The 24,998-nt window shown below is 65.9% G+C and overlaps 2 protein-coding genes and 1 long non-coding RNA gene across 4 annotated transcripts; 2 read left to right on the top strand and 1 right to left on the bottom strand.

Moving 5' to 3' along the window:
- Positions 1 to 187: 187 nt before the first annotated feature.
- On the top strand, positions 188 to 2,110 carry LOC141972294 (uncharacterized). Its single transcript, XR_012635365.1, has 3 exons — positions 188 to 291; positions 1,587 to 1,694; positions 1,998 to 2,110. It is a non-coding gene; the product is annotated as an uncharacterized LOC141972294 (long non-coding RNA).
- A 2,610-nt stretch (positions 2,111 to 4,720) lies between these two features.
- Positions 4,721 to 11,119, bottom strand: ARL2 (ARF like GTPase 2). 2 transcript variants are annotated; one of them, XM_074930270.1, is made up of 5 exons: positions 10,911 to 11,084; positions 9,835 to 9,945; positions 7,352 to 7,514; positions 6,202 to 6,282; positions 4,721 to 4,953 (listed from the first exon to the last, which is right to left on the bottom strand). In XM_074930270.1, exons 1-5 carry the CDS (start codon positions 10,973 to 10,975, stop codon positions 4,819 to 4,821), a joined length of 555 nt encoding a protein of 184 aa, XP_074786371.1. In that variant the 5' UTR covers positions 10,976 to 11,084; the 3' UTR covers positions 4,721 to 4,818. The 2 variants fall into 2 exon arrangements, with proteins under 2 accessions (XP_074786371.1, XP_074786372.1); XM_074930271.1 differs by lacking the exon at positions 6,202 to 6,282 and having other exon boundaries at positions 10,911 to 11,119.
- Positions 11,120 to 13,155: 2,036 nt separating this feature from the next.
- On the top strand, positions 13,156 to 23,788 carry LOC141972337 (autophagy-related protein 2 homolog A-like). Its single transcript, XM_074930215.1, has 11 exons — positions 13,156 to 13,371; positions 13,459 to 13,609; positions 14,196 to 14,318; positions 15,576 to 15,678; positions 16,286 to 16,406; positions 16,987 to 17,082; positions 18,363 to 18,450; positions 20,230 to 20,364; positions 23,272 to 23,348; positions 23,520 to 23,568; positions 23,685 to 23,788. The coding sequence occupies exons 1-11, from the start codon at positions 13,201 to 13,203 to the stop codon at positions 23,786 to 23,788; spliced, it is 1,218 nt and encodes a 405-aa protein (XP_074786316.1). The 5' UTR covers positions 13,156 to 13,200.
- The last annotated feature ends 1,210 nt before the right edge of the window (positions 23,789 to 24,998 follow it).

Raw genomic sequence — 24,998 nt, forward strand, 5'->3', positions numbered from 1 at the left:
ATTCCCCTCCCAGTGCTCCCAGCGCCCCCAGTTTCCCCTCCCAGTGCTCCCAGTGCCCCCAGTTTCCCCTCCCAGTGCTCCCAGTGTTCCCCATTTCTCCTCCCAGCGCTCCCAGTCCCCCCCGATTCCCCTCCCAGCGCTCCCAGCGCCCCCCGATTCCCCTCCCAGTGCCCCCAGTTTCCCCTCCCAGCGCTCCCAGTGCTCCCAGTTCCGTGTCCCCGCAGGCTCCAGGACGATTACGCCAACTCCCAGCGCCTCAACCGCCTCCTGGAGGAGCGGCTGCGCGGAATGGTGGGGGGGGGGGGGCGGCTTTTGGGGGGCCCCCCCGGGGGTTTTGGGGTACCCCGGGGGGGTTGGGGGGGCCACAGGGGTTTGGGGGGGCCCTGGGGGTTTGGGGGGGGGGGCACAGGAATTTGGGGGGGGCCGAGGGGTTTGGAGGGTACCCCGAATTTTGTTGGGGGGGGTAACCCGGGGGTTTTGGGGGTCCCGGGGGGGGGGGGGGGGGGGGGTTTGGGGGTCCCGGAGTATTTTTGGGGTACCCCGGGGGGGTTTGGGGGGGCCCCGGGGTTGTTTGGGGGGGGTCCCGGGGGTTTTTGGAGGGGCCCCGGGGTTTTTTTTTTGGGGGGGGCCACGAGGATTTTGGGGGGATTCAGGTGTGTTTGGGGGGGTCCCGGGGTTTTTTTTTTTGGGGGTGTCTCGGGTTTTTTTTTTGGGGGGGGGGGGTGTCCGGGAATTTTTGGGGTGTCCCGGTTTTTTTTGGGGGGGCCCCGGGGTTGTTTGGGGGGGGTCCCGGGGGTTTTTGGGGGGGTCCCGGGGGTTTTTGGGGGGGTCCCGGGGTTTTTTTTTTGGGGGGGGCCACGAGGATTTTGGGGGGATTCAGGTGTGTTTGGGGGGGTCCCGGGGGTTTTTGGGGGGGGCCCGGGGTTTTTTTTTGGGGGGGGGCTCCCGGGGGTTTTGGGGGTACCCTGGGGGGTTTGGGGGGGCCCCGGGGGTTTTGGGGTGTCTTTTTTTTGGGGGGGGGGGTGGTCCGGGGGGTTTTTTGGGGGGGTCCCGGGGGTTTTGGGGTGTCTCGGTTTTTTTTTTGGGGTGTCCCGTTTTTTTTTGGGGGGGGGGGCTCCCGGGGGGTCCCGTTTTTTTTTGGGGGGGTCCCGGGGCTTTTTTTGGGGGGGGGTCCCGGGGTTTTGGGGGCCATTTCGGTTTTTTTTTTGGGGGGGTCCCGGGGGTTTTGGGGTGTCTCGGAGTTTTTTTTTGGGGGGTGTCTTGTGTTTTTTTTGGGGGGAGTTCTGGGGATTTTTGGGGTGTCCCGTTTTTTTTTGGGGGGGGGGTGGCCCGGAGCTTTTTGGGGGGGCTCCCAAGGGTTTGGGGGTGTCTCTTTTTTTTTTTTTTTGGGGGGGTTCCCGGGGATTTTGGGGTGTCCCGGGGGTTTTTGGGGTGGCCTCGGGGGTTTGGGGTTCCCGGTTTTTTTTGGGGGGGAGGATTTTTGGGGGGGGGGTGTCCCGGAGATTTGGGGGGTGTCTCGGGTGTTGTTTTTTTTTGGGGGGGGGGTGTTTTTGGGGTTCGGGGGGGTCATTTCGGGGGGTTCGCAGGCGCGCTCGGTGCTGCTGGAGCGGGCGGCGCTGAGCCGACGCGTGGCCGAGGCGCTGCAGCGGGTCCTGGGGGGCCCCCCCGAAACTGTGACCCCCCCGGGGGACCCCGTGAGTTTTGGGGGGGGGGCGGTGGTGTAAAAATTGGGGGGGGGGGGGGTCACTTTATGGGGGGGGCTTTATGGGAGCGGGGACACTGAGGGGGGGGGTCTGGGAAGCGTGGGGAGGGGGGTCACCCCATTTTGGGGGGGGTCACCCCATTGTGGGGGGGGGGTCACCCTATTTTGCGGGGGTCACCCCATGGCGGGGGGGTCACCGCATTGTGGGGGGGGTCACCCCATTGTGGGGGGGGTCACCCCATGGCGGGGGGGTCACGCCATGGCGGGGGGGGGGGGGCTGTTTGTGTCCCCACAGGCGGCCGCGTGGGGCCGGGCCGAGGATGAGGATGAGGAGGGGGCTCTGCTGCCCCCCCCCGCTTTCAGGGACCCGCCGGGGGGGGCCCTGCCCTGAGGACCCCCCCCCTGCCCTGAGGACCCCCCCCCTGCCCCCCCTTTTCCCCCCGGGACCCCCCAATAAAGCACCAAACCCCCCCCCCCCCCCCCCCGCCTCGGTGCTTCCAGGGGCGCCGCGGGATGGGGAGGGGCGGGGCTGGGGGCGGCGCTTGGGAGGAAGGACACGCCCCCTCCAGGGTGTTTGGCTCCAGGGAGGCTCCGCCCACAGCCCCGCCCCCTCGGGTTTTAAAATCAACCCCCGGGGATCCCCAAATCATCGCGAGGAACCCCGAAAACTGCCCCCAGGGACCCCGAAAACTGCCCCGGGACCCCAAAATCATCCTGAGGATCCCAAAACTGCCTCTAGGGACCCCAAAAACTGCCCCCAGGGACCCCGAAAACTGCCCCCAGGGACCACAAAACTGCCCCCAGGGACCCTGAAAACTGCCCCCAAGGACCCCCAGAACTACCCCGGGACCCCAAAATCATCCCGAGGACCCCAAAAACTGCCCCCAGGGACCCTAAAAACTGCCCCCAGGGACCCCAAAAACTGCCCTCAGGGACCCTAAAAACTGCCCCCAAGGACCCCAAAGCTGCCCCCAGGGACCCTAAAAACTGCCCCCAGGGACCCCAAAAACTGCCCCCAGGGACACCAAAAACTGCCCCCAGGGACCCCTAAAAACTGCCCCCAGGGACCCCGAAAACTGCCCCCAGGGACTCCAAAAACTGCCCCCAGGGACCCTAAAAACTGCCCCCAGGGACCCCGAAAACTGCCCCCAGGAACCCCAAAAACTGCCCCCAGGGACCCCTAAAAACTGCCCCCAGGGACCCCGAAAACTGCCCCCAGGGACCCCAAAGCTGCCCCCAGGGACCCCCAGAACTACCCCGGGACCCCAAAATCATCCCGAGGACCCCAAAACTGCCTCTAGGGACCCCAAAACTACCCCAAAACCACCCCAAAGACCCCAGAACCACCCCAAGGACCCCAAAACCACCCCAGGGACCCCAAAACTACCCCAGGAGCCCCAAAACCACCCCCGGCACCCCAAAACTATCCCCAAGCCACCAAAAACTGCCCCCCAGGGCCCCTTAACGCCACCCCAGAGACCCCCAAATTACCCCAGGGACCCCAAAACCACCTCAGGGTCCCCAAAACTACCCCAGGGACCCCAAAACCACCCCAGGGACCCCCAAAACCATTCTGGGGATCCCCAAAATCACCCCAAGCACCCCAAAACTATCCCCAACCCACCAAAACCTGCCCCCCCAGGGTCCCCTAACACCACCCAGAGATCCCTAAATTACCCCAGGGACCCCAAAACCACCTCAGGCCCCCCAAAACTACCCCAGGGACCCGCAGAACTACTCTGGGGACCCCCAAAACCACCCTAGGAGCCCCGAAACTACCCCAGGGACTTCAAAACTACCCCAGAGACCCCAAAACCACCCCAGGGACCCCAAAACCACCCCAGGGACCCCAAAACTACCCCAGGGACCCCAGAACCACTCTGGGGCCCCCCAAAACCACCCCAAGGACCCCAAAACCACCCCAGGGACCCCAGAACCACCCCAGGGACCCCAAAACCACCCCAGGGACCCCCAGAACCACTCTGGGCCCCCTAAAACCACCCCAAGGACCCCAAAATTACCTCAGGCACCCCAAAACTACCCCAAGGACCCGAAAACCACCTCAGGCACCCCAAAACTACCCCAGGGACCCGCCAGAACTACTCTGAGGACCCCCAAAACCACCGCAGGAGCCCCAAAACTACCCCCAAGCCACCAAAACCTGCCCCCCAGAGTCCCCTAACACCACCGAGAACCCCCAAATTACCCCAGGGACCCTAAAACCACCCCAGGGACCCGCAAAACCACTCTGGGGCCCCCCAGAACCACCCCAGGGACCCCAAAACCACCCCAGGAGCCTCGAAACCACCCCAGGGACCCCAAAACTACCCCAGGGACCCCCAGAACCACTCTGGGCCCCCCAAAACCACCCCAAGGACCCCAAAACCATCTCAGGCACCCCATAACTACCCCAGAGACCCCAAAACCATCTCAGGCACCCCAAAACTACCCCAGGGACCCCAAAACCATCTCAGGCACCCCAAAACTACCCCAGGGACCCGCAAAACTACTCTGGGGACCCCCAAAACCACCCTAGGAGCCCCGAAACTACCCCAGGGACTTCAAAACCACCCCACGGACTCCAAAACTACCCCAGGAACCTCAAAACTACCCCAGAGACCCCAAAACTACCCCAGGGACCTCAAAACTACCCCAGAGACCCCAAAACCACCCCAGGGACCCCAAAACTACCCCAGGGACCTCAAAACTACCCCAGAGACCCCAAAACCACCCCAGGGACCCCAAAACCACCCCAGGGACCCCAAAACCACCTCAGAGACCCCCAAAACCACCTCAGGAGCCCCAAAACTACCCCCAAGCCACCAAAACCTGCCCCCCAAGGTCCGCTAACACCACCCCAGGACCCCAAAATTACCCCAGGGACCCCAAAATTGCCCCCAATTCCCCCCAAACTACCCCCAGCCCCACTCAACCCCCCCCCCCTCCCACCCCAGGGCCCTTTTTTGGCCCCCGCAAACCCGTTTCGGGGGGGGCCCCCTCCCCTCAACAGCCCCACGGTGCCGCCGGCCAGCACGTTTATTGGCACCAGGGGGGGGCGTTGTGCACCCCGACACCTGTCCTGCGCCCCCCAAGCGGTGAGGGGGGGGCTCGGGGGGTCAGTCGGCGGGGCAGAGGCGCGCGGCGATGTCGTCCAGGAGCCAGTCGATGCCGGCCAGCAGGTTGTGGCCAGTGAAAGCCGAGCAGCCCTGGATGCACCAGCGGTGGCTGCGGATGGCGTCCAGCTCCAGCGCCTGCGGGGAGAGCCGGGGGGGCGTTTGGGGGGGACGCAGGGGGGTTTTGGGGGTACCTAGGGGGGGGTTTGGGGGGACACGGTAGGGTTTTGGAGGGACGCAGGGGAGTTTGGGGGCACCTAGGGGGGGTTTGGGGGCACCTAGGGGGGGTTTGGGGGCACACAGGGGGGTTTGGGGGCACACAGGGGGACTTGGGGGGACGCAGGGGGGTTTTGGGGGGACGCAGGGGAGTTTGGGGGCACCTAGGGGGGGTTTGGGGGCACACAGGGGGGTTTGGGGGGGACGCAGGGGGGTTTTGGGGGGACGCAGGGGGGTTTGGGGGGGACGCAGGGGGGTTTGGGGGCACCTAGGGGGGGTTTGGGGGGGATGCAGGGGGGTTTTGGGGGGACGCAGGGGGGTTTGGGGGTACCTGGGGGGGGTTTGGGGGACACGTAGAGGGGTTTGGGGGGACACGGTAGGGTTTTGGAGGGACGCAGGGGGATTTGGGGGGGATACAGGGGGGTTTGGGGGCACCTAGGGGGGGTTTGGGGGGCACACAGGGGGACTTGGGGGGGACGCAGGGGGGTTTTGGGGGGACGCAGGGGGGTTTGGGGGGGACGCAGGGGGGTTTGGGGGCACCTAGGGGGGGTTTGGGGGGGACGCAGGGGGGTTTGGGGGTACCTAGGAGGGGGTTTGGGGGGCACGTAGAGGGGTTTGGGGGGACACGGTAGGGTTTTGGAGGGACGCAGGGGAGTTTGGGGGCACCTAGGGGGGGTTTGGGGGCACACAGGGGGGTTTGGGGGCACACAGGGGGGGTTTTGGGGGGACGCAGGGGGGTTTGGGGGTACCTAGGAGGGGGTTTGGGGGGCACGTAGAGGGGTTTGGGGGGACACGGTAGGGTTTTGGAGGGACGCAGGGGAGTTTGGGGGCACCTAGGGGGGGTTTGGGGGGCACACAGGGGGACTTGGGGGACGCAGGGGGGTTTTGGGGGGACGCAGGGGGGTTTGGGGGGGACGCAGGAGGGTTTGGGGGCACCTAGGGGGGGGTTTGGGGGGACGCAGGGGGGTTTGGGGGCACATAGGGGAGGTTTGGGGGGACACAGGGGGGTTTGGGAGGGACACAAGGAGGTTGGGGGGCACACAGGGGGGTTTGGGGGGACACAGGGGGGTTTGGGGGGACACACGAGGGTTTGGGGGCACACAGGGGGGTGTGGGGGGGACGCAGGAGTTCGGGGGGGGGTACCCCGGATTTTGGGGGGCCCCCACGCACCTCGCGGATGGCGCTGGCCGGGAGGGCCCCGGGCAGGTCCTGCTTGTTGGCGAAGACGAGGAGGGTGGCCCCGGCCAGCCGCTGCGGGGGGGGCAGCGCCGACGTCACCCCCCTGTCACCCCCCCGTGACCCCCACACCCCCCCGTGCCCCCCATGTGACCCTTGTGCCCCCCATGTCCCCCCTCCCCACATCCCCAAGTCCCCCGCGTCCATCACATCCCCCCCACGCCCCTCTAGCCCCGCCCCCACGCCCCCCGTGACCCCCATGACCCCCCCATGACCCCTCTGTGACCCCCGTGACCCCAACACCCCCCCGTGCCCCCATATGTGACCCTTGTGCCCCCCATGTCCCCCTCCCCACATCCCCAAGTCCCCCGCATCCATCACATCCCCCCCACGCCCCTTTAGCCCCGCCCCCACGCCCCCCGTGACCCCCATGACCCCTCTGTGACCCCCATGACCCCACACCCCCCCGTGCCCCCACATGTGACCCTTGTGCCCCCCATGTCCCCCCTCCCCACATCCCCAAGTCCCCCGCGTCCATCACATCCCCCCCCCACCCCTCTAGCCCCGCCCCCACGCCCCCCGTGACCCCCATGACCCCCCCCGTGACCCCTCTGTGACCCCCATGACCCCAACACCCCCCCGTGCCCCCACATGTGACCCTTGTGCCCCCCATGTCCCCCCTCCCCACATCCCCACATCCCCAAGTCCCCCACGTCCATCACATCCCCCCCACGCCCCTCTAGCCCCGCCCCCACGCCCCCCGTGACCCCCATGACCCCCCCATGACCCCTCTGTGACCCCCGTGACCCCAACACCCCCCCATGCCCCCCATGTGACCCTTGAGCCCCCCATGTCCCCCCTCCCCACATCCCCAAGTCCCCCGCGTCCATCACATCCCCCCCACGCCCCTTTAGCCCCGCCCCCACGCCCCCCGTGACCCCCATGACCCCTCTGTGACCCCCGTGACCCCAACACCCCCCCGTGCCCCCACATGTGACCCTTGTGCCCCCCATGTCCCCCCTCCCCACATCCCCAAGTCCCCCGCGTCCATCACATCCCCCCCACGCCCCTTTAGCCCCGCCCCCACGCCCCCCGTGACCCCCATGACCCCCCCCGTGACCCCCCGGTGTCCCCCCTCCGTCACCTCCTCGCGCAGGAGCCCCCGCAGCTCGCGGGCGCAGAGCTGGAGGCGTTGCCGGTCGCCGCTGTCGACCACCCAGACGAGGCCGTCGGTGCTCTCGAAGTAATTCCGCCAATAGGAGCGCAGGGAGCTCTGCCCGCCCACGTCCCACACGTTCAGCTTGAACCTGGGGGGGCCACCGGGGCCACCAGCGTGGTGGTCAGCATCACGGCCGACATGGCCGCCAAGATGGCTGCCAACACTGCCGCTTTCATGGGTCGTTGTCTCGATCAACATGGCCGCCAACATGGCAGTCAACATGGCTGCTGTCATAGTTGCCAACACGGCTGCCAAGATGGCTGCCAACACTGCCGCTTTCATGGGTCGTTGTCTCGATCAACATGGCCGCCAACATGGCAGTCAACATGGCTGCTGTCATAGTTGCCAACATGGCTGCCAAGATGGCTGCCAACACTGCCGTTTTCATGGGTCGTTGTCTCAATCAACATGGCCGCCAAGATGGCTACCAACATGGCTGCTGTCATAGTTGCCAACATGGCCGCCAAGATGGCTGCCAACACTGCCGCTTTCATGGGTCGTTGTCTCGATCAACATGGCCGCCAACATGGCAGTCAACATGGCTGCTGTCATAGTTGCCAACACGGCTGCCAAGATGGCTGCCAACACTGCCGCTTTCATGGGTCGTTGTCTCGATCAACATGGCCGCCAACATGGCAGTCAACATGGCTGCTGTCATAGTTGCCAACATGGCTGCCAAGATGGCTGCCAACACTGCCGCTTTCATGGATCGTTGTCTCAATCAACATGGCCGCCAAGATGGCTACCAACATGGCTGCTGTCATAGTTGCCAACATGGCCGCCAAGATGGCTGCCAACACTGCCGCTTTCATGGATCGTTGTCTCAATCAACATGGCCGCCAAGATGGCAGTCAACATGGCTGCTGTCATAGTTGCCAACATGGCTGCCAAGATGGCTGCCAACACTGCCGTTTTCATGGGTCGTTGTCTCAATCAACATGGCCGCCAAGATGGCTACCAACATGGCTGCTGTCATAGTTGCCAACATGGCCGCCAAGATGGCTGCCAACACTGCCGCGTTTACGGGTCGTTGTCCCAACCAACATGGCCGCCAAGATGGCTGCCAACGCTATCGTTCTCATGGCTCATTGTCCCAGCCAACGTGGCCACCAGCGTGGCAGCTATCGTAGTTGCCAACATGGCTACCAACATGGCTGCCAACAGTGGCATTGTCATCACTCGTTCCACCCAACATGGCCGCCAACATGGCTGCCAACATGACAGCTGTCACGGTTGCCAACGTGGCCACCAAGATGGCTGCCAACACTGGCGCTTTCATGGTTCCTTGTCCCACCCGAGATGACTGCCAACACGGTCACCACCATGGCCATGGAGATGGCTACCAACATGGCCACCAACATGGCTACCAATATGGCCACCAACATGGCCACCAAGATGACCACCAAGATGGCCACCAACACGGCCGCCAACATGGCCACCAATGTGACCACTAACTTGGCCACCAAGATGGCCACCAACACGGCCACCAACACGGCCACCAACATGGCCACCAGCATGACTACCAACACGGCCACCAACATGGCCACCAACACGGCCACCAACACGGCCACCAACATGGCCACCAACATGGCCACCAACACGGCCACCAACACGGCCACCAACATGGCCACCAACATGGCCACCAGCATGGCCACCAACATGGCCACCAACATGGCCACCAGCATGGCCACCAACATGACCACCAACATGGCCACCAACACGGCCACCAACATGGCCACCAACATGGCCACCAGCATGACTACCAACATGACCACCAACACAGCCGCCAACATGGCCACCAATGTGACCACTAACCTGGCCACCGATTGCCACCAAGATGGCCATCAACACGGCCACCAACATGGCCACCAGCATGACTACCAACATGACCACCAACATGACCACCAACATGGCCACCAAGATGGCCACCAATGTGACCACTAACCTGGCCACCAACATGGCCACCAACATGACCACCAATATGGCCACCAAGATGGCCAGCAACATGGCCACCAACATGGCCACCAACATGGCCACCAGCATGACTACCAACACGGCCACCAACATGGCCACCAACACAGCCGCCAACATGGCCACCAATGTGACCACTAACCTGGCCACCAAGATGGCCACCAAGATGGCCATCAACATGGCCACCAACATGACTACCAACTAGACCACCAACACGGCCACCAAGATGGCCACCAATGTGACCACTAACCTGGCCACCAACACGGCCACCAGCCTGGCCACCAACACGCCCACCGTGGCCACCACGACTCCCAAGCCCACCGTGACTCCCGCCACAACCACGTGGCCACCAACCCGCCCACCCCCGGAGCCCTCCCCGCCCCCCCGGCGGCCCCGCCCCCGCGGTAGCCCGGTGGCCACCGGCCCCGCCCGCTCACCCGCGGTGCTCCAGGGTCTTGATGTTGAAGCCCAGGGTGGGGGAGGTGGTGGCCACGTCCTCCCCGTTGAAGCGCTTCAGCAGCGTCGTCTTCCCGGCGTTGTCCAGGCCCCTGGGCGGGGCCACGGGACCACGCCCACTCACGGACACGCCCACAACCACACCCACCCCCGTGGCCACGCCCTTTCCCTACCCGCCCATGGCTCCGGCCGGTTCAATCGCCTCCCTTCCTTGCCTTGCCTCTGGCCACGCCCTTCCCGTCTAGACACGCCCCTTCAGACGGCCCCGCCCCTTCCCCACCAGCCCATTGGTTCGTTTCCTCGGTCTGGCCCCGCCCACTCCCCTTAGCCCTGCCCCATTCACCTGGCACTGCTCCCTTAGCCCCGCCCCTTCCATCTCCCCCCGCCCCCTCACTCAAGCATCTTCCCCCCCTAGCCCCGCCCCCTCACCTCAGCACCTTCCCCTTAGCCCCGCCCCTTCCCCACCAGCCCATTGGTCTGTTTCCTCGGTCTGGCCCCGCCCACTCCCCTTAGCCCTGCCCCATTCACGCGGCACTGCTCCCTTAGCCCCGCCCCTTCCATCTCTCCCCGCCCCTTCACCCTGGCCCCACCCCTCACCCCAGCCCCTTCCCATTAGCCCCGCCTCTTCCCCAGCAGCCCATTGGTCCATCTGCCTCGATGGCCCCCCCCCCCCCCAATTCCCTGGTCTGGCCCCGCCCCCTCCCCGTAACTCCACCCATTCACACAGCCATGCCCCCATCCCCGCCCCTTCCCCTTAACCCCGCCCCTTCCCCTCACCCCAGCACATTCTCCTTAGCCCCGCCCCCTCACCAACCCCTTCCCCTTAGCCCCGCCCCCTCACCAACCCCTTCCCCTTAGCCCCGCCCCTTTTAGCCACACCCCCTCATCCCATCCCCGTGGTGACCCCACCCCCTCCCACTACAACCCCCGATCTCTCCCCTTAGCCCCGCCCCCACAGCACCTTCCTGACTCCACCCCTTCCCCGTAGCCCCGCCCCTTCCCCCCCAGGCCCCGCCCACCCCCGCAGGCCCCGCCCACCCCCGCAGGCCCCGCCTACAGCACGAGCAGCCGCAGCTCCCGCTCCTTCTCCCGCATCTTCTTCAGGATCGTCAGCAGCCCCATGGCGGCCGCGCGAGGCCCCGCCCCCTGCAGGCCCCGCCCCCTGCCGGCCCCGCCCCTCACTTCCGGGTGTGCGCCGGAAGCGCTCGGCGCCCCCTATAGGACGGGAGGAACGAGGCGCTGTCAATCTCGTCTGGGGGCGGGGTTATTCCGGGGCGGGGCCACGAGTCGTGGGAGGGGGCGGAGACAAAGAGTTTGTGGGCGGGGCTACAGCCTGGGGCCGCTCCACCCCCCCTCGTCATGGCCGCCATCTTCCCCACCCCGCCCCTGGGACCCCGAATTTGGGGTTCCGCCCCCCGGGGTTTGGGGCGTGGCCTCAGGGAGGGGGCGTGGCCTCAGCGAGGGGGCGTGTCATAGAAGGGAATGGGGGCGTGGTCAGATGGAAGGGGTGTGGCTAGGTGTGGGGGTGTGGCCATGTGAGGAGGGTTGGGGGTGTGGCCATACGTGGGGGTGTGGCCGTACGTGGAGGCGTGGCCAACACCGGGGAATTTAGGGGGCGTGGCCAGACGTGGAAGGCGTGGCCAGGCATGGGGAGAAGGTGTGGGGGTATGGCCAGATATGGGGGCGTGGCCAGAGACAGGGGTGGGTGGGTTTGGGGGTGTGGCCAGACATGGGAGGGTGTGTCCAAACATGGAGGGCCCTGTGGGCGTGGCCAGACTTTGAGGGCAGGACCAGAGAAGGGGTGGGGCATGACCATACATGGGCATGAAGGCTGCGTGGGGGCGTGGCCGGGCAGGTGCACGAGCAGGTATGGGAGGGGATTGGCGGGCTGCGGGTTGTGGGCGTGGCCAAGCCCACAGGGGGCGTGGCCTGGTGAAGGGGGCGTGGCCAAGGGTATGGGGGGGTGTCACAGGCTCGAGGTTTGGGGGGGGGGCAGGAATTTGGGGCGGGGCAGAGGCTTGGGGGGGGGCCCAGGGGTTGGGGGGGGGGGGCAGAAATTTTGGGGGGGGGGGCAGAAGATTTGGGGGGAGCCAAGAATTCGCGGGGGGGGGGGGGCTAGGGGCTTGGGGGGGCACCCAGAAATTTTGGGGGGGCCCAGGGAGTTTTGGGGGGGCCCAGGGAGTTGGGGGGGGGCTGAAATTATTTTTTGGGGGGGGCAAGGAATTTTGGGGGGGCCCCAGGGGCTTTTGGGGGGGTCCCGGGGGTTTGGGGGGGTCCCAGAAGTTTTTTGGGGGGGGGCCAGAAATTTTTTTGGGGTGGCCCAGGTGTTTGGGGGGGGGTCAAAAAGTTTGGGGGGGGACCCAGGAATTTGGGGGAGGGCGCAGAACTGTTTTTGGGGGGGGGCAAGGAATTTTGGGGGGGCCAGGGAGTTGGGGGGGGGACCCAGAAACTTTGGGGGGGGCCTAGAAATTTGGGGGGGGGCACCCAGGAATTTTTAGGGGGGCCCCCGGGATTTTTTTTGGGGGGGGGGGGGGTGTCACATCACGCACGTGGGTTTATTGGGGAGTTCCGGGAGGGGAAGGGGGGGCCCGGCACGGTCTGGGGGAGCCCCCCCGAGTTTTGGGGGGGGGCTGTGGGGTTCCCCCCCCCCCTCCGCGCGTCCCGCCCCCCCCCAGCGCCCCCCAACCGCCGCCTCTGCCCGATTACCCCCCCGGCGGCCACTTCCGGCTCCACGACCACTTCCGCTGCGTCACTTCCGCCCGGAAGTTCCCGTCGCCACGGCAACGCCCTGCCCGCGGCGCGCAGGCCCCTCCCGCGCTGCGCGAAGGGGGCGGGGCGAGCGCGCCTCTAATCCGCCAATCCGCTGTCAGCATTCCCTAACGGGAAGGAAAGGGCGGGACCGGGCGGGTCGTAGCAAAGGGGGCGGGGCGAGCGCGCCTCTAATCCGCCAATCCGCTGTCAGCATTCCCTAACGGGAAGGAAAGGGCGGGACCGGGCGGGTCGTAGCAAAGGGGGCGGGGCGAGCGCGCCTCTAATCCGCCAATCCGCTGTCAGCATTCCCTAACGGGAAGGAAAGGGCGGGACCGGGCGGGTCGTAGCAAAGGGGGCGGGGCGAGCGCGCCTCTAATCCACCAATCCGCTGTCAGCATTCCCTAACGGGAAGGAAAGGGCGGGACCGGGCGGGTGGGAGCGAGCGCTCCGTGGATGAACCAATCCGCTGTCCGCTTCCCCGGCCCGGCTCGGCCAATGGGGAATAGGGTTAAGACCGGAAGGGGCGGGACCGGAAGCGGAAGTGTCATTCGGCTGCGGAAGCGGCGGCGCGGCCGGTGCCGGTGGCTGCGGGCGGGATGCGGCGCTGGGCCCCGGCCTGGCCGGAGGCGCTGAAGGCCCGAGCGGCCCGGTACGCCCTGGAACGCTCCCTGGGGCCGTTCCTGGAGGAGCGGCTGCGCCTGGAGCAGCTCAGCCTCGACCTTCGCGGCGGGACCGGGACCCTGCGCGATCTCCGCCTGCAGGCCGCGGTGAGGCCCGGTCCCGGGGCGGGGGGTTTGTGTGGCCCCGGCGGGGTCTGAGCCGCCCCGGGGCGGGTTGTGCCGCCCCCCCGGCAGGCGGTGGATGAGGTGCTGGCGGAGGCGGGGGCGCCGCTGGAGCTGCAGGAGGGCTGCGTGAGCGCCGTTACCGTCACGGTGCCCTGGGCCGCGCTGGGCAGCCGGCCCTGTCACCTCCGCGTCACCGGGCTGCGCCTGGCGCTCTGCCCCCGTGAGTGGCCGTGTCACCCGCTCTGTCACAGCCCCTCCCCGGGGTCCCTGTCCCCTCGTCACCCGTCCCCCGGGGTCCCTGTCCCCGCGTCCCCCGTCCCCCCGGGGTCCCTGTCCCCGCGTCCCCCGTCCCCCCGGGGTCCCTGTCCCCGCGTCCCCCGTCCCCCCGGGGTCCCTGTCCCCGCGTCCCCCGTCCCCCCGGGGTCGCTGTCCCCTCGTCCCCCGTCCCCCGGGGTCGCTGTCACCCCCCCCCGGGGTCCCTGTCACCTCTCCCCTCCCCTCAGGGTCCTTGTCACCCCCCCAGTGTCCCCCGTTGCCCCCCCCAGGCTCCCTGTCACCTTCTCCAGCCCCCAAGCTCCCCTCATTCCCCCCCCCCCAAGTCCTTGTGTCCCCCCCCAGTGTCCCCTGTCCCCCCCCACACCCTGGGCACGTCACTCGTGTCCCCCCCCCCGGCGTTCTTTGTCCCCTGTCCCCCCCCCCAGATCATTTTTCCTCCCCCCACGGTCGCTGTCACCGTCTCCGGGTCCCTGTCACAGCCCCCCCCAGTCCCCCCCGTTTTGCTGAGTGTCCCCCCCGTGTCCCCACAGGGCAGCAGGGGGGGTCAGGGCCGGGCCCCCCCCCCTCAGGGAGGCAGAAGCTGGGCCGGGGGCCCCCCCCGGAGCCGCCCCCCTTCGAGGGGCTGGAGGCGCTGGCGCTCACCATTGACGGAGGTTGGGGGGGGAACTGGGAGGGACTGGGAGGGAACTGGGGGGGGACCCAGTGTCAGGAGGGAGCTGGGGGGGGAACTGGGAATTTGGGGGGGCAACTGGGAGGGAACTGGGGGGGAGTCTGGTGTCAGGAGGAAGCTGGGGGGGGAACTGGGAATTTGGGGGGCAACTGGGAGGGAACTGGGGGGACCCCGGTGTCAGGAGGAAGCTGGGGGGGGAACTGGGAATTTGGGGGGCAACTGGGAGGGAACTGGGGGGACCCCAGTGTCAGGAGGGAGCTGGGGGGGGCAACTGGGAGGGAACTGGGGGGACCCCAGTGTCAGGAGGGAGCTGGGGGGGGGGAACTGGGAATTTGGGGGGCAACTGGGAGGGAACTGGGGGGACCCCAGTGTCAGGAGGGAGCTGGGGGGGCAACTGGGAGGGAACTGGGGGGACCCCAGTGTCAGGAGGGAGCTGGGGGGGGGGAACTGGGAATTTGGGGGGCAACTGGGAGGGAACTGGGGGGACCCCAGTGTCAGGAGGGAGCTGGGGGGGCAACTGGAGGGAACTGGGGGGACCCCAGTGTCAGGAGGGAGCTGGGGGGGGGGAACTGGGAATTTGGGGGGCCAACTGGGAGGGAACTGGGGGGGAGTCTGGTGTCAGGAGGAAGCTGGGGGGGAACTGGGAATTTGGGGGGCAACTGGGAGGGAAGTGGGGGGGGAACTGGGAATTTGGGGGCAACTGGGAGGGAACTGGGGGGATCCCAGTGTCAGGAGGGAGCTGGGGGGGGGGAACTGGGAATTTGGGGGGCAACTGGGAGGGAACTGGGGGGGAACTGGGAATTTGGGGGGCAACTGGGAGGGAACTGGGAATTTGGGGGCAACTGGGAGGGAACTGGGGGGACCCCGGTGTCTGGAGGGAGCTGGGGGGGGAACTGGGAATTTGGGGGGCAACTGGGAGGGAGCTGGGGGGGGAACTGGGAATTTGGGGGGCAACTGGGAGGGGAACTGGGGGGACCCCAATGTCAGGAGGGAACTGGGGGGGGAACTGGGAATTTGGGGGGGCAACTGGGAGGGAACTGGGGGCAACCTGGGTGTTGGGGGGGGAACTGGGGGGGGACTGAAGGTCGGGGGGGGGGGGGGGGGGAGGGAAGTCGGGGGGGTCTCAAGCGTTGGAGGGAGGGTTTTGGGGGGTCTCAGTCTCCCCTCGGTGTTGGGGGGGGTCTGGGGGGGGTGTTTGTGCCTCAGTTTCCCCCCCCCCCCCTTTGTGCCCCCCCCCCAGTGCTGCGGCGCCTGCGGGTGGAGCTGGAGGACACGGTGCTGCGGGTGGAGCTGCCCCCGGGGGGGGCCCAGCCCGGGGTCGCCCTCGAGCTGCGGGTGCCCTGGTGGGACTCGGGGGTGGGGGGGGGCCCTAAAAATTCCGGGGGGGGGGGAGGAGGAGGATGTTTGGGGGGAATTTAGGGGCTGGGGGGGCAGGGTTTGGGGAGGATTTGGTGGGCTGGGGGGGTATTGGGGGGTGATTTGGGGGCCTGGGGGGAATTGGGGGGCTGGGGGGGGGCAGATTTGGGGAGGATTTTGGGGGCTGGGGGGGGATTTGGGGGCCTGGGGGGGAGAATTTGGGGGCTGGGGGGGAATTTTGGGGGGCTGGGGGAGGATTTGGGGAGCTGAGGGGGGATTTTTGGGGCTGGGGGGGCCCAGGGGGGGTATTGGGGGGTGATTTGGGGGGCTGGGGGGGCAGATTTGGGGGGCTGGGGGGGATTTGGGGGTGATTTGGGGGCTGGGGGGGGAATTTAGAGGCTGGGGGGGCAGATTTGGGGGGCTGGGGGGGGGGAATTTGCGGGCCGGGGGGGCCCAGGGTGGGCATTGGGGGGGATTTGGGGGGGGGGGGGGGGCAGGTGGGTCGCAGATGTTTGTGAGGTGGGGGGGGGGGGGACACACACACAGCGGGGGGGGGTCCCCCAAACATTGTGTGTGTGTGTGCCCCCCCCCCAGGCTGGAGTACCAGGACGAGGGGGGGCTGGACGGGGGCCCCCCCGCGGTGCTGCACAAGGGGCTGCGGCTCCGCGACCTGCGGCTCTTCTGCCAGGAGCTGCCCCCCCCCCGCGACCCCCCGGTATGTGGGGACTCCCCATGACCCCCCCCTGACCCCCCCAACTCCCTTCAACCCCCCCACGACCCCCCCACCACCCCCCTGACTCTCTTTGACCCCCCCAACTGTCCCCCGACCCCCCCCCAACTCCCCTAAACCCCCCCCTGACCCCCCCTGACACCCCAACTGTCCCTTTGACCCCCATTAACTCCCCCTGACCCCCCCCCGAACCCCCCTGACCCCCCCAACTCGCTTCAACCCCCCCCCCGACACCCCAACTTTCCCCTGACCCCCCCAACTGTCCCCCGACCCCCCCAACTCCCTTCAACCCCCCCTGACCCCCCCTGACACCCCAACTGTCCCTTTGACCCCCCCGAACCCCCCCTGACCCCCCCCAACTCGCTTCAACCCCCCCACGACCCCCCCAAACCCCAACTTTCCCCTGACCCCCCCCCCGCCAACCTCCCTGACCCCCCCTTGCCCCCCGACATCCTTGATCCCCCCCCCTTTTTATGTTCTACTACAAAAAAAATTAAGGGGGGGTCCTCGGTGCCCCCCCCCCGGTGTCTGTCCCCCCCCTCAGTGCCCCCCTGTGCCCCCCCAGGAGGAGGCGCCCCCCCCCCGTGCAGGTGGGGTTCAGCCCGGCCCCTCGGAACTCGCCCTGAGGCTGAAGCAGAAGGAGGCGCTGCCGGGACCCACGGTGGGGGGGGGCACCCGGGGGGGGCCTGGGGGGGCAGCTGGGGCATTTCTGGGGGCTTGGGGGGGGCATTTATGGGTGCTGGGGGGCAGCTGGGGCATTTGGGGGGCATTTATGGGGGCTGGGGGGGCATCCAGGGGGGCTGGGGGGGCAGCTGGGGCATTTATAGGTGCTGGGGGGGTATTTATGGGTGCTGGGGGGGCACGTAGGGGGGGCTGGGGGGCAGCTGGGGCATTTATGGGGGCTGGGGGGGCATCCAGGGGGGCTGGGGGGGCAGCTGGGGCATTTATGGGGGCTTGGGGGGGCATTTATGGGGGCTGGGGGGCAGCTGGGGCATTTGGGGGGGCATTTATGGGGGCTGGGGGGGCATTTATGGGTGCTGGGGGGGCAGCTGGGGCATTTATGGGGGCTTGGGGGGGGCATTTATGGGGGCTTGGGGGGGGCATTTATGGGGGCTTGGGGGGGGCATTTATGGGGGCTGGGGGTGCGCCTGGGGGGGCTGTTGGGGCATTTATGGGTGCTGGGGGGGGCATCCAGGGGGGCTGGGGGGGTAGCTGGGGCATTTATAGGTGCTGGGGGGGTATTTATGGGTGCTGGGGGAGCACGTAGGGGGGGCTGGGAGGCAGCTGGGGCATTTATGGGGGCATTTATGGGTGCTGGGGGGGGCATTTATGGGTGCTGGGGGGGGAGCTGGGGCATTTATGGGGGCTAGGGGGGCTTGGGGTATTTATGGGTGCTGGGGGGGCACCTGGGGGAGCTGTTGGGGCATTTATGGGTGCTGGGGGGGCAGCTGGGGCATTTCTGGGTGCTGGGGGGGTATTTATGGGTGCTGGGGGGGCACGTAGGGGGGCTGGGGGGCAGCTGGGGCATTTATGGGGCTGGGGGGGGCATTTATGGGTGCTGGGGGGCATTTATGGGGGTGGGGGGCAGCTGGGGCATTTCTGGGTGCTGGGGGGGTATTTATGGGCGCGGGGGGGTATTTATGGGCGCGGGGGGGTATTTCTGGGTGCTGGGGGGTATTTATGGGCGCGGGGGGGTATTTCTGGGTGCTGGGGGGGTATTTATGGGCGCGGGGGGGTATTTCTGGGTGCTGGGGGGTATTTATGGGCGCGGGGGGTATTTCTGGGTGCTGGGGGGTATTTATGGGCGCGGGGGGGTATTTCTGGGTGCTGGGGGGTATTTATGGGCGCGGGGGGGTATTTCTGGGTGCTGGGGGGGTATTTATGGGCGCGGGGGGGTATTTCTGGGTGCTGGGGGGGTATTTACGGGCGCTGTGGGTGCAGGTGGAGGCGGAGGGCAGGGTGGGGGCCCTGCTCCTGGTGCTGCCCCCCCCCCTGCTGCGGGCGCTGCTGGGGGCGCTCGGCCCCCCCGGTGAGTGGGGACCCGCGGGGGCGCCCGGTCCCCCATTCCCCCGATTTCCCCCAATTTCCCCCCAATTTCCCCCGAATTTCCCCCGAATTTCCCCCGAATTTCCCCCGAATTTCCCCCGAATTTCCCCCGAATTTCCCCCGAATTTCCCCGAATTTCCCCCGAATTTCCCCCGAATTTCCCCCGAATTTCCCCCGAATTCCCCCGAATTTCCCCCCCGAATTTCCCCCGAATTTCCCCCGAATTTCCCCCGAATTTTCTCTGAATTTTCCCGAATTTTCTCTGAATTTTCCCGAATTTTGTCAGAGTTTTGTCAGAATTTTGTCAGAATTTTGTCAGAATTTTGTCAGAATTTTGTCAGAATTTTGTCAGAATTTTGTCAGAATTTTGTCAGAATTTTGTCAGAATTTTGTCAGAATTTTGTCAGAATTTTGTCAGAATTTTCCCCCGATTTTCCCCCGATTTTCCCCCGATTTTCCCCGATTTTTTCCGATTTTTCCCGATTTTTCCCGATTTTTCCCCCAATTTTCCCGAATTTTCCCTGAATTTTCCCCGATTTTCCCCGGATTTTCCCCGGTTTTTTCCGAATTTTCCGAATTTTCCCCCAATTTTCCCGAATTTTCCCTGAATTTTCCCCGATTTTCCCCGATTTTCCCCGATTTTCCCCGATTTTCCCCCGATTTTTCCCCGGATTTTCCCGGATTTTCCCCGGATTTTCCCCGGATTTTCCCCGGATTTTCCCCGATTTTTCCGATTTTTCCGATTTTTCCGATTTTTTCCGATTTTTTCCGATTTTTTCCGATTTTCGCGAATTTTCCCCCAATTTTCCCCAATTTTCCCCGAATTTTCCCCGATTTTTTCCGATTTTTTCCGATTTTTTCCGATTTTTCCGATTTTTCCGATTTTTTCCGATTTTTTCCGATTTTTTCCGATTTTCGCGAATTTTCCCCAATTTTCCCGAATTTTCCCGAATTTTCCCGAATTTTCTCGGATTTTCCCCGATTTTCCCCGATTTTCCCCGATTTTTTCCGATTTTTTCCGATTTTTTTCCGATTTTTCCGATTTTTTCCGATTTTTTCCGATTTTTCCGATTTTTTCCGATTTTTTCCGATTTTTTCCGATTTTTTCCGATTTTTCCGATTTTTTCCGATTTTTTCCGATTTTTTCCGATTTTTTCCGATTTTTTCCGATTTTTCCGATTTTTTCCGATTTTTTCCGATTTTTTCCGATTTTTTCCGATTTTTTCCGATTTTTTCCGATTTTTTCCGATTTTTTCCCGATCTTTTCCGATTTTTTCCCGATCTTTTCCCGATTTTTCCCCGATTTTTTCCGATTTTCCCCCATTTTCCCCCAATTTCCCCCGACTTGTTTTTCAATTCCTCCCGATTTTTTTCCCCCCGACTTTTCCCCTTCGGGGGGGTTGGTGGGGGGGGGGGGGTGTGTTGGGCCCCTCCCCAATTCCCGCGTCTTTTCGGGGGGTGGGGGGCATTTGATCCCTTTGGGGGGGGGGTTGGGGTCCCCCCCAATTCTCAGACCTCTTTGGGGGGGGGTGTCTCGGGGCCCCCCCATTTCCTGGGTCCCTTCCGGGGGGGGGGTTTCAGGGTGTGGGGGGGAGTTGCCCCCCCCCCAATTCCCTGAGTATTTTTTTGGGGGGTTTGTTCCCTTTTGGGGGGGCGTTGGGGACACTTTGAGGGTGTGGGGCCCCCCCCGATTCCCAAAAATCTTCGGGGGGGGGTTTGGGGGTGTTGGGCCCCCCCCCCTCTAAACTCCCGGGTCCCCCAGACCCGGGGCCCCCCCCCTCGGGCCGGAGCCGCCCCCTGGGCCCCCGAGACCTGGAGCTGCTGGAGCAGGAGCTGAGCCGCTGCCTGCGGGGGGGGCGCGACCCCCCCAGCCCCCCCGGGGGGGACCCCGACTCTGGTGAGACCCCTGGGGGGGGGGCGGTGGGTGCATGGGGGGGGGTTGTGGGTGCTCTGGGGGGGGGTTTGGGGGGGTTTTATGGGTGCTGGGGGGGGTTTTATGGGTGCTGGGGGGGTTTTATGGGTGCTGGGGGGGTTTTATGGGTGCTGGGGGGGGCTTTATGGGTGCTGGGGGGGTTTTGTGGGTGCTGGGGGGCTTTATGGGTGCTGGGGGGGTTTTGTGGGTGCTGGGGGGGCTTTGTGGGTGCTGGGGGGGTTTGTGGGTGCTGGGGGGGTTTGTGGGTGCTGGGGGGGTTTTATGGGTGCTGGGGGGGCTTTATGGGTGCTGGGGGGGGTTTTATGGGTGCTGGGGGGGCTTTATGGGTGCTGGGGGGGTTTTATGGGTGCTGGGGGGGCTTTATGGGTGCTGGGGGGGTTTTATGGGTGCTGGGGGGGGCTTTATGGGTGCTGGGGGGGGTTTATGGGTGCTGGGGGGGGTTTTGTGGGTGCTGGGGGGTTTTGTGGGTGCTGGGGGGGCTTTGTGGGTGCTGGGGGGGCTTTGTGGGTGCTGGGGGGGGTTTGTGGGTGCTGGGGGGGCTTTGTGGGTGCTGGGGGGGCTTTATGGGTGCTGGGGGGGCTTTATGGGTGCTGGGGGGGTTTTATGGGTGCTGGGGGGGTTTTATGGGTGCTGGGGGGGCTTTATGGGTGCTGGGGGGGGTTTTATGGGTGCTGGGGGGGCTTTATGGGTGCTGGGGGGCTTTATGGGTGCTGGGGGGGCTTTATGGGTGCTGGGGGGGTTTTATGGGTGCTGGGGGGGTTTTATGGGTGCTGGGGGGGCTTTATGGGTGCTGGGGGGGGTTTTATGGGTGCTGGGGGGGGTTTATGGGTGCTGGGGGGGTTTTATGGGTGCTGGGGGGGGTTTTATGGGTGCTGGGGGGGCTTTATGGGTGCTGGGGGGGGTTTATGGGTGCTGGGGGGGTTTTATGGGTGCTGGGGGGGGTTTTATGGGTGCTGGGGGGGTTTTATGGGTGCTGGGGGGGTTTTGTGGGTGCTGGGGGGGGCTTTATGGGTGCTGGGGGGGTTTTATGGGTGCTGGGGGGGCTTTATGGGTGCTGGGGGGGCTTTATGGGTGCTGGGGGGGTTTTGTGGGTGCTGGGGGGGTTTTATGGGTGCTGGGGGGGTTTTGTGGGTGCTGGGGGGCTTTGTGGGTGCTGGGGGGGGTTTGTGGGTGCTGGGGGGGTTTTATGGGTGCTGGGGGGGGCTTTATGGGTGCTGGGGGGGTTTTATGGGTGCTGGGGGGGCTTTATGGGTGCTGGGGGGGGGTTTATGGGTGCTGGGGGGGCTTTATGGGTGCTGGGGGGGCTTTATGGGTGCTGGGGGGGGTTTATGGGTGCTGGGGGGGGTTTATGGGTGCTGGGGGGGGTTTATGGGTGCTGGGGGGGGGTTTTATGGGTGCTGGGGGGGGTTTTATGGTGCTGGGGGGGTTTTATGGGTGCTGGGGGGGGCTTTATGTGTGCTGGGGGGGGTTTATGGGTGCTGGGGGGGGTTTTGTGGGTGCTGGGGGGGTTTTGTGGGTGCTGGGGGGGCTTTGTGGGTGCTGGGGGGGTTTTGTGGGTGCTGGGGGGGTTTTGTGGGTGCTGGGGGGGCTTTGTGGGTGCTGGGGGGGCTTTGTGGGTGCTGGGGGGGGTTTGTGGGTGCTGGGGGGGCTTTGTGGGTGCTGGGGGGGCTTTATGGGTGCTGGGGGGGGCTTTATGGGTGCTGGGGGGGTTTTATGGGTGCTGGGGGGGTTTTATGGGTGCTGGGGGGTTTTTATGGGTGCTGGGGGGGGCTTTATGGGTGCTGGGGGGGTTTTATGGGTGCTGGGGGGGGTTTTATGGGTGCTGGGGGGCTTTATGGGTGCTGGGGGGGCTTTATGGGTGCTGGGGGGGCTTTATGGGTGCTGGGGGGGTTTTATGGGTGCTGGGGGGGTTTTATGGGTGCTGGGGGGGGCTTTATGGGTGCTGGGGGGGTTTTATGGGTGCTGGGGGGGTTTTATGGGTGCTGGGGGGGTTTTATGGGTGCTGGGGGGGCTTTATGGGTGCTGGGGGGGGTTTATGGGTGCTGGGGGGGGTTTTATGGGTGCTGGGGGGGGTTTTATGGGTGCTGGGGGGGTTTTATGGGTGCTGGGGGGGTTTTTATGGGTGCTGGGGGGGTTTTGTGGGTGCTGGGGGGGGTTTGTGGGTGCTGGGGGGCTTTATGGGTGCTGGGGGGGGCACTTGGGTATTTGGGGGCTTTATGGGTGCTGGGGGGGTTTTATGGGTGCTGGGGGGGTTTTGTGGGTGCTGGGGGGGGTTTGTGGGTGCTGGGGGGGGCTTTATGGGTGCTGGGGGGGGCTTTATGGGTGCTGGGGGGGGCACTTGGGTATTTGGGGGGGTTTATGGGTGCTGGGGGGGGCTTTATGGGTGCTGGGGGGGGCTTTATGGGTGCTGGGGGGGGCACTTGGGTATTTGGGGGGGTTTATGGGTGCTGGGGGGGGGCATTGGGTCGGGGGGGGCTTGTGGGCGCTCCTGGGGGGATTTAGGGGGGCAGTTGGGTGCTGGGGGGGCATTTGGGGGGGCACATGGGTGCTGGGGGGGGGGTTTACGGGTGCTGGGGGGGGGGTGTTGGGTCCGGGGGGGGCTATGGATGTTCGGGGGGGCATTGCGTGCTGGGGGGGGCATTATGGGGGTCTGCGGGGGGGCTATGGGTGCATTTTAGGGGGGGGGGGCTCAGTCCGGGGGGCAACTGGGTGCTGGGGGGGGTATTTGGGTGCAGGGCGGCCGTTGAGGTTTTTTGTTTTTTTTTTTTTTTTTTTTTTTTTTTTGGGGGGGGGGTCTCACGTGTGTGCGTGTCCCCCCCCCTTGTGCCCCCCCCTTTTTTTTTTTTTTTTTTTTTTTTTTAATTTTTCCAGAGCTTTTCTACTCCATGACGGGATCCCTGGGGGGTGACAGCGCCCCCCCCTCGGCCAGCCCCCCCCCGAGCCCTGCCGTGAGTGATTTTTTTTTGGGGGGGGGGGGGGGGGGCAAAATTAGGGAGCTCTGGGTGCAAATAATTGAGGGGGGGGGCAAATTTGGGGGCTGGAAAAATGCTTGAGGGAATTCTTGGAGGGGGGGGGCAACACTGACACACACCGCCCCCCCCTTTTTGCCCCCCCCCCAGGTCAGCCCCTGGCGCTGGGCCCCCTCCCCGCAGAGCTCCGCCCCCCCGGGTGAGTTTTTTTTTTTTTTTTTTTGGCGGGGGGGGCCACGGGGGTCCCAAAAACCCATTTTGGGGGGGTAGGGGGGTGTGTATGTCCCCCCCCCCCGCCGCTGACCCTGTCCCCAGGGTGGTGCCCCCCCCACCGCGGGGGGGTCCGGCTGCGGGTGACGCTGGGGACGGTGATGGCGGCGCTGCCGAGGGGGGGGGTGGCCCCCCCAGGGCTCCTGTGACCATTGGTGGGGGCGACCCCCCCCCGCGACTACGCCCTGCCCGTCCCTCACCTCAGGTACGTGCCCCCCCCCCTCAAAAAAATTCCACACCCTCCCCCCAATTCTCTCCATATTTTTCTTGCCCCCCCCCCAATATTTTGTGCCCCCCAATCCCCCCCCCCCAAATGTTTTCTCAGCCCCGCTGTGGCCCCTCCCATGTCCCTTTGCCCCCCCCGTGTCCCCCCCCCATGTCACCCCCCCCCCCCCCCCCCCAGTACCTTGTGTCCCCCCCGGTCCCCCCCCGCATTGTTTCAGCCCCCCCCATTCCCTCTGTGCCCCCCCCCGTGTCCCCCAGATCCCCCAGTCCCCCCCCAAGACCCCCCCAGACCCCCCCACATTGTCTCAGCCCCCCCCAATCCCCCCGTGTCCCCCCCATGTCCCCCAATTTCCCCCGTGTCCCCCCCCCCCAGACCCCCCCGTGTCCCCCTGGTCCCCCCCCACATTCTCTCACCCCCCCCCGTGCCCCCCCCAGACCCCCCCCATATCCCTCTGCCCCCCCCAGTCGCCCCCCACATGCTCTCACCCCCCTGTGCCCCCCCATGTCCCCCAATTTCCCCTGTGCCCCCCCCAGACCCCCCCGTGTCCCCCTGGTCCCCCCCACATTCTCTCACCCCCCCCCTCGTGCCCCCCCATGTGCCCCCAGACCCCCCAATTCCCCCCCCCATGTCCCCCTGGGTCACCTCTGCCCCCCCCAGACCCCCCCCATGTCCCTCTGCCCCCCCCAGTCCCCCCCCACATTCTCTCACCCCCCCTGTGCCCCCCCGCCGTGTCCCCCCAGTCCCCCCCCATTGTCTCAGCCCCCCTGTGTCCCCTCTGCCCCCCCCATGTCCCCCAATTTCCCCTGTGCCCCCCCCGTGTCCCCCCCCCAGACCCCCCGTGTCCCCCCCATTGTCTCCAGCCCCCCCCCGTGCCCCCCCTGCGTCCCTCTGCCCCCCCCATGTCCCCCAATTTCCCCTGTGCCCCCCCCTGTGTCCCCTCAGGCCCCCCCAGACCCCCCCCATGTCCCTCTGCCCCCCCCATGTCCCCCAATTTCCCCTGTGCCCCCCCCGTGTCCCCCCCCAGACCCCCCCGTGTCCCCCCGGTCCCCCCCACATTGTCTCAGCCCCCCCCCCCATATCTCTTAGCCCCCCCCCCCCCCCATGCTGTCCCATGTCCCCCCTTACCCCCCCCC

This window comes from Athene noctua, chromosome 32, assembly GCF_965140245.1.
Source record: "Athene noctua chromosome 32, bAthNoc1.hap1.1, whole genome shotgun sequence".
Taxonomy (NCBI): Eukaryota; Metazoa; Chordata; class Aves; order Strigiformes; family Strigidae; genus Athene; species Athene noctua.